The sequence below is a fragment of the Pieris brassicae genome, chromosome 12 (assembly GCF_905147105.1).
Source record: "Pieris brassicae chromosome 12, ilPieBrab1.1, whole genome shotgun sequence".
Taxonomy (NCBI): domain Eukaryota; kingdom Metazoa; phylum Arthropoda; class Insecta; order Lepidoptera; family Pieridae; genus Pieris; species Pieris brassicae.
In genome coordinates, this window is record NC_059676.1 from 5,086,524 (window position 1) to 5,105,681 (window position 19,158).

Below are 19,158 nucleotides of genomic sequence, written 5' to 3' on the forward strand. Positions count from 1 at the left end.
AGCTACCCAGCTGTCTGTTCCTGTATTTCCTAATTAATACGACGATAATACGACGGAAACGCACACGCTAATTGTTTAGCAGTGTCTTTTAGTTGTTATCTTTATTTTCCTTAATTGTTCTTTTTAATGATCCACAATATGTATTTATAATGGCTGATATTGTTGGTAATTTCTGTGCCTTTATTGTAGGGTATAGAGGTAACTGAATCACATATATAGTAAAAGTAAGCGCTTTGAGCTTCTCATCAGACAGAGAAACAATGAGCATGTATACACTTGTATTTCCTTTGTATATAATATCATTCAAGTACATTCCATATTTAAATAAATCTATTTTAGAAATTTATCTCTTTTACGGTGACAATTCCTTTTTAACCCGATGACCTTATACACATTAAATTAAACCAGACTTAATTTACTTGAGTTAGACGCATGCGCGTCAAAGGTCGAGCGTTTGCGAATGGAATGATGACGGTAGTTGAACGAAGAGGTCCCTAGATGAAAGTCGCATTGGCACTCCTCTATATCGCGTAAAACTTTCGCCCACGAAAGTATAACTAAGTTATAGTGACCTGACGAAAAGTTTGTAAAATGCGGTGGACGGCGGTAGCGTTCTTCCTGAATGTAATTTATTCAGGTAAGTCTTATGAAAGTACTAGTACTTTTAGTTAATTAAGTCTAGGTTAGGAGCATTTCAAATTTCTGTCGCTCTTCTTTTGTTAAGAACAAATGATATGAGCGCTAATTATTCCATTATTAAATAATTTAACAATAATTTTATTCGTGTGGCCTATTCATTCATATGAAAATAGTGATACGTGTTTGAAGGTTACCGAGATAGTGAAAGATTGTTTTAATAAAACTATCTCCTTGAGCCAAAACGTTTAAGTGTGGTAAGTTTTCAAGTCACGTACGTCTGTCTGAAATAAGCTTACACCAGTTGGGCACTTATCCAGAAATATTTTTGAGATGGTTTCTTATTACGAGAGTTTTGCTACTCATTTTCTCTTTACATGACCTCAATTTTGAATGAATTTTTTCTTATGTTATACATATAATACTTGATCAATGATCATAGCTGTATATGGTTATTTTGAGCTTTCACCGAATGAAAACCTCCTTTTTATTTTTAGGAGGCCCTTATAAATGATCTAAATAATATATTCTTAAGTATTTCAAGGAAGAAATCGAACAAAATACGATATAACACTTCAAATAAAGATGAAAAAAATCTGTAAAGCCAGTTGTATAAATTACAATATTAATCTATATTAAGTATAAATACGCGCTAATCGATTAGAAAACGTTTTTTGCGTAATCCAATTAAGAGCGGATTAATATCGCTCTTTTATCTATTATCAAATAATCGAACATTCAGGAAAATGTAATAATCATTTCATACGAATTGTCAGGTCAGTCGGTATGTCAATTACGGTTCGTTCAACTAATGAAGTTACTCACCAATAAAATAAAATTTCATATGACGCAATAGATCTTTTTTAATTGTACAGTAGATACACGATAAATTGTATACACATAACTTGTTGTATATATTTTCCTTTTTTTACTTATAAATATAGACTTCATACAAACTGAATATTTTATAATTAATACACTACGACGCCTAAGCAATTGCAACAATAATACTATAACTTGATAATAAAGAGATTAATTATAAATTACGGATTAATACTATAGAGTGCTACAAGCGGTCCTTTTTAATATAACAGGGGCCAGACCGGAGGCTCCCGATATTCAGATTACCAGAGCACTTGCAAGTACGTTGCCGGCCTTTTAAGAATCGGTACATTCTTTACTTGAAGGAAATTGTATCAAATTGGTTCATAAATACTTCACGGACAGCTGGTCCTATCGCTAACAAGCGATCTCGTCAATGCAACGTATAGTAAGGAATGAGCGAAGCAAAGGCTAGATAATAAAAAAAATATACAAAAACAGATAATAACTAACTAGCTGACCCGGGCAACGTTGTTTTGCCATGTTTATTATTTCCAGGATGTTTATTATTTCTTAGGGGTTTGAAAGATAGATAGTAAATGTAGATAGATAGATTCTAACACTAACTGAATATGCATAAGAAATTCATAAGCATCGGTCGAGGCGTTTCGGAGGAGTATGGGAACGAACATTGTGACACGAGAATTTTATATATAGAGATGATCTAAGTTAAACATCATAATTCATCATTAGAGTCCAAAAATATTTACAATACTAAGACATATAAAATACTTCTATATTAAATAAAAAGCTTGATTTTAAGTTAAATATCTTGCGATAAGTCCACTGCGTATAAAATCTTAATATCGAAAGTGGATGCTGTTGAAAAAGAAAGTGCCACTTATTCAGAGACATTTGAATATTCTTAAACATGCCAAGAGTTTGTTTTTATAGGAAGTTTAATTTTTTTAACACAACCAATAGTCTAAAACTTTCGTAAAATATTATGAGTATTTAAAATTTTTGAAATATGTAGAATTCTTCGCCCCTTTCAGCTCGAAATTGAGGTCGGATTCAAACAGAGAGTTTAGTATCACTTAAGGTAGGTCTTCGATGGCAATATATAAAGTATACAGAGGTGTGCCTTTTGATAGAAAGAAAATACAACACTGAAAGCAAAACTTGGGATCTTGGGATGTATTAGATTTTGACTCCTTACAAACGTTGTGTAAAACAAAAAACTTGGCGATTAAAAAGAGTGGCGGAGAGTTTATTGCTAGTTTTTCTCTTCCATTCTATGTCCTTGATTTGAGAACTGTCAATAAATGTAAAATTAGAAGCATTTTTTTTTGTCGTTCATTGTATTACTATTACTACATATTTTGAAAGTCTATAATTAATGTCTAAGGTATTTAAGTATATATAAATGACTAAGGTTATTACGACTCCTTAACCTGAGGTCGTATTTGCAAAAGATTAGATAGATAAAGCGTGCTGCTGTCAAGGACAGCACCACGTCCAAGACCCCGTTTTAATGAACAAACTGACACTAGCCTATATAGGATTGATCAAGAAATTGGAAGTCAAAATCAGATAAGGTCACTACATTTCTTCAATTAAATTTAAATAAATAATCTGTAGCCTACAATCAGCGGAGCCTGCCTTTTTCTATGTTTACTTGTGTAATAATGGCGTATATTTTTTCTTTAGCCACTTATCTACTATCCTATATAAGTTTCAAATTATTCGTTAAATTGTTGCTAAACATATTTTAACGTAAGGCAACATCTGTCACGGCGCGGGCGGTCCAGACTCAAGTGCAAACAGTAATAAGATCAGCACACGCTGATAACATGAATATAATTTATAACGTGTTATGTGTTCAACTATAATGTATGCCTCTTGTAATACATAAACTGAAACCACTATTTGTGTCAATAATTCGTATATTTCCTAACGGAAACTGTATTCCTTTTATCGGTATACGTTAAAATGACACATAGAGAATTGCTTTAAAATAATAAAGTCGTAAATAGTTCAGTCGTTAAAAAATAAGTAAGTAAATAGTATTTGTATACTATTTAGTAGTAATCATAGGTAAAAAAAAGAAAAAGTATAAAAATAACTTCTATTATTGTCTTTGGTTATCATAGCTTTTACACATTGAAAGAAAACAATTTTTTTTAACCGCGAAAATAGAGGACACCGTGAGTCATTTCTGCAAAAACCCGTCATCTTTTAGTCGATACCAACTCCGGGGAAATAAATACAGATAACACAATTTTCTCTACAGCTGTGATACTTTTGACATTCAACACCTTTTGTCGAAACGACGGAAAAAAATAAATTTAGAATTATGTCATAATTATTTTATAATAATACAAATAGCTTTAATCCGGTTAACAAAAAAAAAATGTTAACTTCTATTATTGTTATGATAATTCTTTAATTTAATGCCGTGGATTAACTGAAACATGTTATTTGTTTTGTCGTTTAACATTAGACGTCACGTTTGATTATCTTTTATTGAAAAGCTATGGTGTTGGTGTTTGAAATACTTTATACCGTTATTTAAACAAAACAAACTCTTTGGAACTTTTCTTACACCTACATATATTATTACACCTTAAGTCCTTTCTAACCTGTTATCTGAAAGTTTGGACGGGATTAGCATCCAGAAAGGGTCACGCTTCTATCGTGGCAGAATCAAATAAAATACCACTTACCCATAATAAATCGAATTGATGATAAACGTGATAATTGCACAGCAATAAAAATTAACGACAACATTGCAATGGTCACGGCGTTGTGCTATTTTAATTTCCCTCATATCCGTCGCAAACAATGGCCATTGACCCACTTTGGCCTTTATTTTATTGTGCACTTAATCATTTTGCTTCATATAGGGTTTCCCGGAAGGAATTCTGGGAAACGAGAATATTGTATAGCAAAGGGGGCGAAAAATGCACTCCTGAATTATTTAATAGGAATTTGTTTAGCCATCCAAAGCAACTTGATAGCAGGTTATCTTATGTAATTAATTTTTTAAGTAAAACTTCTTTGAAAGAAAACACTTTTTTACCGTATTATTATAAGTTTATAATAATACACTTGAATATGAAACTTTGTTTATCGACGTTGAAAAAAAAATACCGCCACATTTTCCGTTACGCGTTATCTTTTTCTTTTCCCTACCACGGTTGATTCGAAGAGATTCAAAGCCTAAGAAAAATATATTATAACGATAACAATGATAGTAATAAGTCTATTACAATTAATTAAATTCTGTAATAAACTTATTAGTAATAAGGTAAAATGAAATAATTGTATTATATTCATGTCAATGATAATAAAAGCCTTTTGTTAAACTTTATATTATTAAACCAATTTCTGTAAATTTGCATATAGTACATCATTTTTCGAAAAATAAGGTCATAAAGAAGTTTTACTTCTTACGTGTATACACTAGTACACGCACACATTTTGAAGCGTTTGTAGTTAATATAAAAACATACATTTATGAATGATAATTTTATCAAAGTGGTTTAAGAAATCGATGCAATAAAATTAATAAGTTAGATAAAGTTATATTTTAAAGATTTTAATAAGTCAAATTTAAACACGTCAAATCAATATATGATATTTTTGTTTTACTTACCACAATGCTAAAAAAAATATAAACACAAACAATTGGTGTAGATTTCCGATAAAAGCAATTGTCTAAGTCCAAATTTCCTGTTTGTTCTAAATTTGAATTTCCGATTTAACAAACTTTACACGTAAAAAAGATGAACTACACAAAGTATTGGCATTTATGTATAAAAGTTCAATGTACCAGGGCTCGGCTGCCGCTCCCATAGTCCCACTTACGTTTGATGAAAAACTATTAGGCTTGCGAAATCGTGACACGAACAATAAATCTAAATTACTTTGTATTTACTTTAAATTATGTACTAGGTTATTTTTAGAATCAAGTAATATAATACAGTTCATAGCGTAAAATACAGTTCTATTGTTTTGATAGTAATTGTATATACATATAAACTTTATATAGGTATACACCCGTTATACTAAATATATAATCGTTGTCTAGACTTTAATAGATTCTAACGACACCCCAAACATAAATAATAAACTCATTTACCGTCGCGTAATAAGACAGAGTAGCAGCTAGTAGTAGGAACTCTCAAGGGAAGCCAAAACCGATTCGTCATTTGCAAAATTAGTTAGTCACACAAATTTTTCCGTAAACACATAGAAATGTGTTTATTATTTACGGTTCCAATCATGGGTTTGAAGATTAATATAACAGAAAGGCTGTTATAAAATTATTGTGAAACGAGCATGTCACAAGACATTGTAAAAAAACAATCATAAATATCATCAGAAAGAAAAAAAACTATATTGAAAGGAGCTATTTTTGCGCTGATATTCTATCTATAAAGTTCCAAGTACTATATCCGCGCCTATGGGATGGGGTTTATAGAAAGCTTTTATTTTCTAGAAAAGAAATTGCAAATAGTACAATACTTGTTACGTTTCAATCCATTAACGATTCGATCGTATGCAATTTTGTTTTTTTCGAACCTTAGAGCTTTGTAACTGTTTTTTAACTGAATTTTTAAAGTTTCCACCTAGTAGTGGCACTTTAACGATTTCTGCTTCCAATTTCTGTGTCTATTATAATGAACACGTGCTATGCTTTATGGTTTCACGCACGTCGGAGTGGTTCTGTGTTATATATGCCCCGATGCTATATACCTATAGGAAAGGGCCTTTCATAATGGACTTTCAATTAGTTCCTGAGGCTCCGGCGTCTAACCAAACTTTTAATATTTTTAATATTAGTATAAGTATTGGCCTAATGGATTCAGGACGCGACTCTTTCTCCTGAGGTCATTGGTGCACAAGTGGAATTTCTGTTTACGTGTGCATTTAAACTCATACGGTAAGGGTAAATCAAACTAAGCCCCAACAGTCGTCGGCGTGTATCAGTCATCATCTTATTACCTACTTGCCTATTAGGAAACACAAATTGTGTCGACACAGGTACAAAACCGAGGCCCAGACTTAAAAGGAAGCGGTACTGCTATTACAAAATATAGGTATAAATAATTTTTCATCTCTTTTATTGTAGTTTTCTTTCATACTGTGTTTATATTCGATAGGTTCTGTGAACAGTTTTGCATAACTAAAGATGTTTTTAAATCAATATATGGAAACATGATGGGCTGTGTATTATGGAAACTAAAGAATATTTATTGTGAGTGAATTTTAAGAATTTTTACGTTACATCCTATACATATATTGTATTATTACACCCAATACTGAATCGGACATTTGCTACTTTCATCATCATCAGCCTCTATTTGGACGGCGGTCTTTTCACGAATAGTCTCATTTACTACTTTACTGTTGTTTTAATTGTCGCTATTGTGTTTGCCTCGTTCTTTATAGCTATAAAAATTTAATAATGTTGTATAGATTAGGTGGTATTAGATAAATAAAATAACTCTTGGAAGATTGGAATTTTGACACGACTTTATATGGTGACAATATCACTTGTACATTTTTGTATATTCTAAATTATACATGTTTCTATTAAATTAATATAAAAATCAAACTATGTTATTATTATTAGTATTCCAAAGTAATGCCATTCCAATATTCATAATATAATGACAAATCATAATATACTTACAATATACATTGAGTTGGTGAGTTATCTCTCAGTCTGCTGTTATGTATTATGTGTACCCCAATGTATAATCTCCGAGCACTCAAGCCGAGTTAACGACGTGCTTATGTTCTAAGTGATCATTATCAGCGGACGACAAGGCCTATTCCATAATCCACCCTTTGACTTACGTAATCTTCATTTAGACTTATAAAATATATTTCGAGAAAAACTTTTACAAATGTAAGGTTTTAACCAGGAACGAAAGTTTTTTTTTTAAAGAAGGCTCACCGGATGTGATACTGCCGCCGCCGGTGGACATTGGATATTCTTAATGCCAGAGGGCTCACTAGTGCGTTGCCGGCCTTTTAGGATTTGGTACGCTATTTTCTTGGAGGTGCCAAATTGGTAATGCTGTAACGCTCACTATAATTCATACTTTGTCAATCTCATTTCTATTTGGAAGTGAGATTATATTCCGAAAATGCGATATTAACATTAGTACAATATTAACAATTATTACAAACAAATTAACAATCGAAAAATACATTTAAGTTAATTGTATTATTATTCAACAACAATAAGCATAAAACCGATACAATTTAATTAAAAACGACGCAATTATTAGCAGCCATGAATGTTTACATTTAATTATCCAGACGTTACGTAGCTCATGGGTTTCTGCTCTTAATGGGGATTACGAAGCCGTAGTTGTAAAGTAGCTTTTACTCAATTTATCGACGAGTGCATCGAAGGCTGCGTATCCACTTGGAGACTCTGCCTTATACAGGTGACTACGTTCCACGGACGTATAAATAAACTTCGGAATATTATGCATGATTTGGTAAATTATTTTCTACATATTTTCATCACTCGGCAAGGGTGTGCCATGCATTTATGTGGTGGCGCATGCTCTTTATCATGATCTGTGAAACGAATGGTCTGCTCTGTATATAATCTGGTCAATATATTCTTGAAGCCTTGTTGTATGTACAAAAGAATATAAACGATTTTAAAACAAATGGTGTCTTTCACCACTATAATACTTGAAATAGAACTAATTTGAGTGTACGACTTACCTGACTTCAGAAGATAAAGCACTATTTATATGGAAATTGAATTCGTTTTTACAACAAAGTGCCAAGCGAAATTAGAGAATTATCACTAAATAAATTCAAAGCCCTCATTAAAGTAAATTAATCAATAAAGCTTTTTATAAATTTGACGAATATTTAAATGATCCTAATCCTTGGGATTGATTTGCTCCAGTTTAAACAATTTGTATGACTCAAAACTATGCGATTAAAAGACGGCAAATTTCATGCCTGTTCTTCTTGCCTGCTCTACGCCCTTGACTGTAGTAAATGTAAATTTACAATTAATTCAAGTTCTTTTCCAATGTTCATAAGTGGACTTGTTTACCTATATGAATAAAGTTATCTTGAGTTTGAATGAATGAAGGTAAAAACTTTTGGCTTTAACCAAAAACGCCACTTAGATAAGAAAAAACCTAACCTAACGTTATGCACTCGTAACTGAGACAAATATCATTTACAGCATGCATGTAGTATCAGTTTTTTTTCTAAAAAACCGCTTCCTTAATATTACTTGGGATACTACATATAAGTCGTAAAAATGATAGAAAAAAAATTGAAGTTGTTTTAAGGTAGATCCGTGAATTAAATTCGGTGGCGGTTGTTGTATGGCTATCTTCAAATACAACACTTTGTTTCAAGCTAGGTAAGAACTGGCTTGAATTGTTTAAAACATGAACTTATAATTAAGATATTAACATTAGAGGTAGTTGGGTTTCGACGCTGGAGTAACAAAAAACTAACTTGTCCCTTTATGTATTTCCCTATGTTATAGGGCTGCAGGGGTGTCCAATTCAATGTAATTTAATATTCAATGTCAATGTAGAAGTAACCTTATTTATTCATTTTACGTACTCTCGATATTTCTAACGCGGCAAGGAGTCTAGTTCACAGCAATAATTTTCTAGCTCTTTTGTGTGCCCGCCACATTCAGTTTCGGCTGTCGGTCGCCAGTCTCTGAAAACTTATGAATTAAAAACCGCATAAATTTTCCCTCAAATTAACTGAATGTATCAAAATAAATTGGAATATTTATCGACGACCCATAAATTAACCATGTATTGAGAATGTATGTAGTATTCTCTCCACGTTTGCATGTAATCATTTTGCCCTAAAAATATCAGGACGAGTGTACGAGTACGATAGAGCTCGCCGAGTGAAGCGGTTAGACCAAGGATTTCCCATAGGGTCTACCTTGGCTTAAGCTGTCACTTTTGGGGATATTTCAGTATACATACATTGGTAAACGTGTTAAAAATTTAAATAAGGAACACGATTGTGTCTATTTAAACTCAAATACAACGTCATTAGGAACCTTTTTGTTGGTAAATATGTAGATTTGTTTATGTCAATTTATCCCTTGTCCCCCATTATTCAAAACAAGGGAGATTCTCTTCAGAGTTGATAGCTTTTTGAAATATTCATTCTATACGAAGTCTGAAGGGTCGTGGAATTCGTAAACAGTTGTAGGTTTTCGGATGGATTACAAAGACATTTCAACATATGTTACCGATTTCGTGAATTCAATGACAACAAAAACAGTTTGAGAACGTGATCCGACTTTTACTTTTAATATTCATGGAATATCGACTGGCAATATAGAATGTCTCATTAGGAACTTCAATCGGCTTTAGCAAAAGAATTTGTTACATTAATTTTAATGACGTGTTCCCAAAATAATTTTTTGTATTTGAATTCAATATATTACACACATTCTGTGATAAAAGGAACATTTAGCGTTATTTTTTGGACGATATCTTAATAAGAATCGTGAAGAAGCCTTCAAACTATTAAAATCTAATTAATTTTTTGTTATATCATTTGGTTGTTTCGTAGGCATAAACAACTATAAAAATAGTATTCAGTTTGGAGGTGTCGCAATATTTCCAGCTTTCATACAACAAAGTGCACTTTTGACAGTTAAGTTTGTGTCAAAAATATTGACAGCTACCCCTGTGACGTTACAAACAGTACTTGGAAACCATTTTAGTAGATGCTTCTTGCACATTTTGAATGCATTTTATATTACTGTTATGTTTCATAGAACTCTCAAACTCACTCACTCGACTCCAATAAAACATTAACGATTTGAAATTTCAGCTGATAAGTAGAAGTGTAAAAACTAATGAAATACACTCCTTTCAGCAGCAATTAAACAGTCTCAAATAGTGCTTACATTGTGTTGAAAAGTAACATCAGAATTTCTATACGGCGTATATTGATTTAGGTTTTCTTCTCGTGTCACAATGTTCGTTCCCATCCTCCTCCGAAACGGCTCGACCGATTCTTATGAAATTTTTCATGCATCATATTCAGTAAGCCTGAAAATCGGCTACTATCTTTCAAACCCCTATGTGACAACAGGTGTCCACCCTTAAAAATATTTTTATTTTTTGGATACAATTTTTTACTATATTATGATACACCATACAAAAATACATACAACCTTTAAATTTTCACCTATCTACTATCAACCCGTATATTTTATTTGTTAATAAAAAATATGACTTGAACTGTGAGGTTTATATAGAGAAATATTCACAGAAAATTCGAAAAACTTTTCATTTGGAAAACCGAACAGTCTCTGAAGATTCATACCAAAATTGAAAAAAAAATTTAAAAATATGTATGTTTCATTAAATGCGATTTTTATTCTGTAAATTTTCAATACAGCCCTTAGCTCTAAAACCATAATTTAACTAAAGGCAACATAAGAAACGTCTGTATGGTTATGTTATAATAATGTTTATTTTGCTTATGGCCATAACCTTACCGTCGGTTGGATTAATCCTCTCGAAATGGATTGACAAACCCCGATGTTATTACGCAATAAAATTAAAATAGGTCACATACAAAGTAATTTATGATTAAGACACACAATAAATTTGCTACTATGTTTAAGAACAATATGAACAAATAAGCCATCGGCCATACACTATAAGTTAGTCGTTGATTTTTACTTTTTTGTCAGTCTGACGAATTGGTTTCCCTACTATGTATCCTTCACCGTAAGAGTGTTAACTGCGGATATATGGAGGGAAGACCACTCACCAGTGCAAGGCGTTTGTCCGCACCGCAGCATTGCGATTAGCACGTGTAACCACTACGTTGTCTAATATTTGTTTAGTGCCGGATTTATAAACAAAATGTGTTATGTCAGTTTGAATCATATTATGATATGTTTTAGTATTGATATTTTTTTATTTACTTTTTAATAATTGCATTTACACTACTTCAGAGGTCTTTACAATCACTAGAGATCACAATTTCTAGAGATACTTCATTAACGTTTAATTAGCTATGCTCTTACTTACTTACCTCAATAGTCAATAAACTAGATTTCATTAACGAGCCTCAGTACTTACAAAGGAACCTATTATAAATGTAATTAATTATCTTGTTATAAGAAACGATAAAATACAAAGGAAGAAACTCCAAAAAATGACGTTTGATTTAATTTTAATGTTAAGGAGTAACCTCTTTATAATTATAATAAATCTCCTCTTCACGATTTGAACTTCCGTAACACAAAAAAAGGACGTATAATAAAATATTCTTATCATGTCGTCAGTCACTGCAACATATGCGACCTATCATTACCACATTTTTGAAACGTATATACCTGACTATATAATTTCTATATAAGTATTTAATAATATACAAATAAAGAGTATTTACAATATTCTTAACTTACTTAAAAAAGGATAAAATTAAAACGTGTTTTAAAAGTTTGGTCCCTGTGGCAGTGTACCTTTAATGCTGGCAGATATTCCTCGCTGTATTCCGATACTTATTCATTGAGTGAGTAAAACACGAGCTCAGTCATCGGTACTATCTCCCTACTGAAATCTTTAGTTAGCCTGTCACTTTACTCCAAATTTGAGGAAAGACGCTTTAATTGTATTTTTATATTTTAATAATAAATTGAACAGTAATGAGCGTCTCTCAACCGTGCGGTTGTGAGAACAAGAGACTTATCTGACGTTAAATGAAATCTCCGCCCAAAGACACTTCCTAATTCATCTTTACAAATTCTTAAAAGGCCGGCAACGCACTCGCGAGCCCCTCTGGCATTGAGAGTGTGCATTGGTGGCGGTATCACTTAACATCAGGTGAGCCTCCTGCCCGTTTGCCCCCTATTTTATAAAAAAAGGCTGCCAGCCTTTTAAAAATGGTTACACTATCATCTTGAAGGACTAAGACTGGTTCGGAAACACTTCACTGAATAGCTTTTCCGCATAACAGTGGTGGTTGGTGCACGGCAAAAAGTACCTTACGCTAGCCATAGGCGGACCACATCTTGCGGCCAAGACCGCACGGCGATCTGCAGTTTCCATATGAAATTCATATCCGCAATAGATGGACCGCTCGAGCAGTTCCTGAGCGCTCCGAGCAGTCGCCGTGCGGTCGACTCCTTAAAGCTGCCGGACCCACCATACACGGGCCGCTAAGCGGTTGCTACCAACCGCGCGCTACCCCCTCCCCGCTCCCCGCTGAGTACCAATCCCTTACTTACAAATTCATAAAATGAAACCACGGACATTCTAAAGTAGTTGAAAAACTTTTTAGTGTCTTCTCTCAGTACATACAAAGTATGAAATATTCCAAGCTGTTGTAGTATTGGAGTATTGGACGACCACATACTACGGTGTCTTCTACGCCTACGCTTGCGTAATAGTAGTACAAGAAGCAGTGTTTCTTCATCGAAATCAGTATTATTTTGCGGTCGAACACAACTGCTCGAAGTCGTGTACGACTTCAACGCGACCTCTCTACAGCAGTCGATCTCGACTGCAACATCTGGTCTGTCTGTGGCCAGCCTTATTAACTCTCAGTTGTAGAACGTCGGACGTCGAGGTGATCTGTGAATCGTATTCTGCCTTGACGTCCGATGATGAAACTCAGCTGCTCAGCTAATCCGAATAACTCCTCCGAAAACGCTGGGTTTAGTTTTTTTTAGGATCAACATTGTATCTATGCTTGCTAATTTGTAATATAGACATGCCCAGCTAACGAGGAATGTACTTAATTATTATGAAACGTCCTTTCATTGTATTCACATGTTATAATTATGATATGCTTCAAAGAATATAAAACGAAAGCATCCAAGAAGTAACATGCTAATTAAATCCGTCTTTTGTATATTTCATTCTACACATTCCTTTATTTAATATTATCCTACCTGAGTGGAATCTCGGAGATTTTCCTATTAGCTTCTTTAATATACAAGATCAATAGAATTCTAATGTTGGTTTATAAATATATTGGATTTTTGAAATTTTACCTTGCTTTGATCTCGAATCCAGTCAAACTCTGTTATAACGACATCGAAGGGACTAATCATATTTGGTCGAAAAACCGATAGTCGTAATAGCCGATGACGTTGTTATTAAGTACATACTACATATAATTCAGCCGGGACTTTTGATTTTGATCAATATAACCGGTATGTTGTTCTAAACGATGTCTGCGTAAACGGTTTTACTGTCTTACTGTATACAGTGACCTAGTGGCGACTTTTAAACCTAAGTTAACGCGTTCAGATCAGAGCTCGACTTAGGGTAATTCAAAAAAGAGCGTATCAATTCTTAAAAGTGGCAACGCACTCGCGAGCCCTTTGCCATTGAGAGTGTCCATGCGGCGAAATTACTTAAAATCAGATGAGCCTCCTGGCCATTTGCCTCCTGTAACATAAAAATAGTAAAATTAAACAATGTAAGAAAAGATCGACACGTGACAAGCAAAAAAGGCTGATCATATATTTCCCTATAATAGAAAAATCTAAAAAATATATCATATGTAAGGTTAACTCGTGGCGCTATCATCTCGTTTTGATGCCTAATTATCTAATTTATAAATAATTTCAATACCTTATGAAATCCGATTGAAAGAAAAACTTAAAAAAAAGTTCCTTAAATCAATATTTATTCCATTTCACTTGAAAGAGTTTCAATATAATATTAAAAATAAATACTAGAAAACTATATTCCAAGTATAGCTAGATGATAAATGCAGAATTTATAGTAAACGGTAGGTTTATGTACGGAAATTCAGCTTTATATTTTTAATGCGTAATTGTTTATATTGGGGAATTTGCGTAATAGAAAAAAACCTCGGTAAATAAACGTTTCTCCTTCGTGGCTTTAAAGCAAAATTCAATTAGCGGGGAAACAATAATAGTTTGGGTTAAAGTTTGAAGGTGTCCTAATTGCTATCAAGCTGTAACCAATAGTAGGTATTTATTAGTCGCTTGGTTGATAAAATAAAGTATTTATAAAGTTACCAGTGTCTTGGTCTGAATGAAAGATTTCAGACTTCTTTTGTTATAGCCATGCAGTAGACCACAATCAATTTATCTTTATCAAAGTGACTGAATTGTTTAAAACAAATTTCATTTGTCGGATGCAATCTTTCCGTTTAAAAGACAAATGAAGTTTTAAAGATACACTTAAGCGTTCAGTTGGCATGACATGCAAAATAGAGAAATGAGTTAGCATTGCATCTCAAGTTGCATTGCAACTTAAGTATTTGCACGCAAACATGTTCTATGATGCAACGACGCAAACACTTGAAAAGCTTATTAAAAATGTAACGTGCGGAATACATTTATAGCGTTCTCAAGATACTATTGAAATACTTAAGTGTATTTGTATCTATAAAGTTGTTTATATAAAGTTTGTCTTATGCGAAGGAAGTTGCGTAATATGATGCAGCCGTGTCCAGGATAACATTTAGAGACGAACAATTAACTAATGAAAACATACGTTATAATATTAATTTTACAAATTTATTGCTGTTTAAAAATGGAACAGAATATAATTATAACGTAATCAAGATATTCAACAACTAAGTTCATTTGTATGCATTAAATTGTTTATATTCTAATTTATTTATTATTAAGGCAATTAAGTAATGGCCAGCGGTGAATCCCAAAAAAAAAAAAATATATATATATATATATATATATATATAAATAAATTACTACAATACTCGTAATATAACTATTTAATCGGCCAGCTATGAGGTGCACGACAAATAATCTATATTATAGACTTATTGGTAATTGCGAATTTGACTAGTCCGATGTGAGTTATACGATCAAAGCGGTTGTATCTGTAGTCCGCTTCCTTATATAACAGTGTTGCGTCAGAGGGATTCAGGTACTGCTTATGCGAGGCAAAGGGAGTGCAATGTATGTAACAAGGCTTTCTTGTGCGAATGGTGTAATGAAAATAAGGAGTTAGTATATTTTATAATACATATATAAAATTCGTATGTTATACATATAAATTTATTTCGCAAAATACACTGAGTTTTAGTTACATTAAAAACACCTTTACCTATTACGTTTATCTTTAGAAGATTTGTTTAATCGATTAAAGTTATTATGCAATTATGGTGAATCTACGGGATACGGAATGCATGAATAATTTTACAAACCCAATTACAGTTATGTTTTAAGAGTCCTTAATTCTTTAACTATTGTGCAAAGTTCCTAGATCTGGTTCATTGGGGAGCAATTATTTATATAATGGTTGAAGTTTCGCTCTAGAAAATAATTCTGCCTTCGAGAATAGCATTCTACAATACATTATTTTAATTTCATGAGCAGTGCTTACGATAAAATGTTCACTGAATTTTATGCATTAGGTTTAAAATGTTGGAATGAAACAGTTTTAAATGCATGTAAGTATTATGAATAATGTTATTTTCGTATCTGTTACATTTTTTTAAATTTATTTATTTTAAAAGCTTATCTAGTGATTAAGAAGGCTTAAAAAATGACAATGTTGGTGAATCTTTAGACATTACTTTAAAAGTTTACTAATTAATGAGTATTTTTATAATATTCAGTTCTAAGGTTCAATGATATTATGTAACTAACAAATCTATCACTATATTCGGCAGTGAACTTTGAACTTAATATTTGATGGAGAAAGAAGAGAAAGTAACTTTTATGTAACCATTTTTATGTCATGAATCAAAACTCTTTCAAACACTTTAGTTAAATACTTATCTCTTACGATATTAATATACATATATTCTTATATCAATAAATGAATAGTGATCTACTAAAATTTGGAAAAGTTATGTGTTAGCGTATTTTTAGGTAACCTGGGTTGTCACAATAGGCCCCTAATTCATGAATTAATTTAGTATAAATACGGAGAAAATCTTTTATTTACACGGGTATCCCAAATTTATATAATTCACTCATGTGTCTTATGTCAGAACGCCTACATTTTTTACGTAAAATACAATGCTGTTTTGCTTACAAGTGTATAGTTTAATAAAGGCTCCAATTTCAAGCAACAACACAAAAGTTGTACGTAAAATATTGATCATTTACTTATATTGTATAAAAGGCACGATCTTTTACCGTTTATTACATTTGCTGCTTTATTAACAAATCATTTTAAAACAAAGCTCTTTGAACAGTAGGATTTAAAATTTCAGCTCTATTGATGGGCTACGCTACAACATATGAATAAAAAATATCGTACTGGAGAAGTGGCCTCAAATAAATGCGGGAGGGTATTTTAATGGCTCCCTTTATCTCTTTGTTCCAACGTGAATTTAAAAAAGATATATATTTCAATTTCTACTGAGTGAACATATTTGTAAATGCAATGAGCGGACTTAGAAGAACTGTACGTACACATTATACGCTTATGAACGTCAGTAAAAAATTGTCTATAGGCGGCATTTATGTCTATGCTCGTATTTCGAATTGATAGGAATTATAGTACGGATCGATACGATATTTTTTCTTAATTAGGTTTGAATTTGTAAAATAATTCGATACTAAATCATTTGTTCGTGTCTAAATCTGGTGTTTATGGACATTACCATTTTGATAACGAAGAAAATCAGATATCCAGGTCTCTGCATCTTCACAGGAGGTTGATGTAAAAATCTACTAAAACATTTGCTCCTACCCTCAGAATACAAAAAAAAAAGCGGAAACATTTTATTAACATTACAGCTATTGGACATAGACAAAAAAGATCAGTATGAGTCAGAGCTTAAAAAATCACTGAAAAAATTATTCCAATGACTTGATTTTGTCTGAAATTAATTATTAAAATGAAATACCGCATGAACTAACCTAGCCATACTTTATTTATGCAAATCCTTTTTCCTTATACCTACTAGGTATTTTATAAGAGCCCCTTTAATGCTATTAGTGAATCAACGTCTGCCTCAGGCGACGCCTTGCCGAGGTTCGGCGTTGAAAAAGAATATAATAAATAATATGCAGCTGGGTTCCAATATATACTAGCAGTGTACCTATATTTGTTTTATCGGAAATAATATACACGTCCTCCTCTGTGTTCACTTTAATGTTTGTGTGTGACAAATGTAACCGAAGAACATTTGGGGTTTACATAAATCCCGGTTATATAAAATCTATGATATGATATAATAAAACAAACAGGACCTATATATCCAAGAAAAATATTTCGTATTTAGAACTTTTATTACGCAATAAAATCCACCTCTTGAGTTGTGGAAGTCCTGTTGAGTTGCGGGGAACTAAGCAAAAACTAATATCGAAGTAAACAGATGCTGCCAAATTACTTATAAGAATACCCATATAAATCCCGCTTAAGAGAATGGGAAAAATTAACAAGAACGATAAAGTTCTTAATTTAAAATTATTCAATCTTCATTCGATTCGTAATTTAAACCATTCAAAACTCTTGTGTAATACGACATCCGATTAAAATGATGCTGTTCTAAATTTAAAATAATTGTAACTCTATTCAATTCGAAATTTAAAATAATTACTGTAAAACTGGGTGATTAAACAAAACGTAAAACGCTGATGCTAAGTTGTAAAATAAACATTAAACAATCGGATCTGTCAATCATTAAAACACGACATATTTCGCCAAACAACATTGGCATGTAAGTGAAACACCTTTATTTAACCGGGCATCAAACCTCGATCTTTCGTATAAATATGAAATTGGGAGTGTAAATATTATATTTCAAAATACTGTAAATTCATGTTATTTTTAAGTAAAGCTTTGTTTAATGCAGACCACTAAGCCGATAACGAGCACTCAGAGATTTATCGCGATTTAAACTTACCTACATTTTGTTATAGCCAGTTTAATTGGAGCATTTAAACTTTGATGAAAAAACCATTATTACTTTTAGTTTTATAATACCCTGAAATTAACGGATTTATAAACAGAATATTCCTTTCCCAACTACGTGTACGTAAAATTATAATATATAGCTTTTTATTATTCTTAGAATTGTTAAATATCAATTTAAATTTCGCGCCTTCTAAATGACACTCACTCATAATTCAATATTGTCTTTGATGTTCTAAATTACTCTACTCTGTGACATTACGAGATACCAATTTTGTTAATATAGAATAGTATAACTAGTCTAGCCATAAATACTATTACTTAAAAACTTTTCTTTTTTTCCACTTTTTAATTATTTGGAATTTGGAATTATACGTATATTATATTAAAAACTTATTTCGATTTTGCGCCATTTCACATTTTTTTTTGTGTTCATTATCAAATTACAGTATGGAATGGGGTGTTAAAGAAAATAGGATTGCAGTGATCGCCTTATACAAAGTGGGTATGTCGTCGGTCATTTTCAGACACTTCAAAAGCTTGGTATCAGACGTTCGTATATTTTACTATCAACAGATCTGGCTGTCGAAGACCAGAAAATATCGGGGCGGCCGCGTACTTGTTAGAACTACAAAGGCTGTTAATACTGTAAAAGCCAGAATTCGTCGAAACCCCATTAGGAAGCAAAAAATATTTTCGCTAGAAATGAACTTTCCCGCTAAGACTCTGTCGCATGTTATAAAACAAAACCTGAAGCTCTGTACGTACTGCCGATACACAGAATGAATATATATACGGATCAAAACGGCCTCTGTCGTGATAC

The 19,158-nt window shown here is 32.3% G+C and overlaps 1 protein-coding gene across 1 annotated transcript in view; it reads left to right on the forward strand.

Annotated features, from left to right (window-relative positions):
- The first annotated feature begins 478 nt into the window (after positions 1-478).
- The window catches only part of LOC123717356 (neural cell adhesion molecule 1), a 93,002-nt gene continuing 74,322 nt past the window's right edge, over positions 479-19,158 (forward strand). Inside the window, exon 1 of the mRNA XM_045673299.1 lies at positions 479-637. Within this exon, the coding sequence (XP_045529255.1) occupies positions 592-637 (46 nt within the window). The 5' untranslated portion in view covers positions 479-591. The remainder of the gene's footprint in view (positions 638-19,158) is intronic.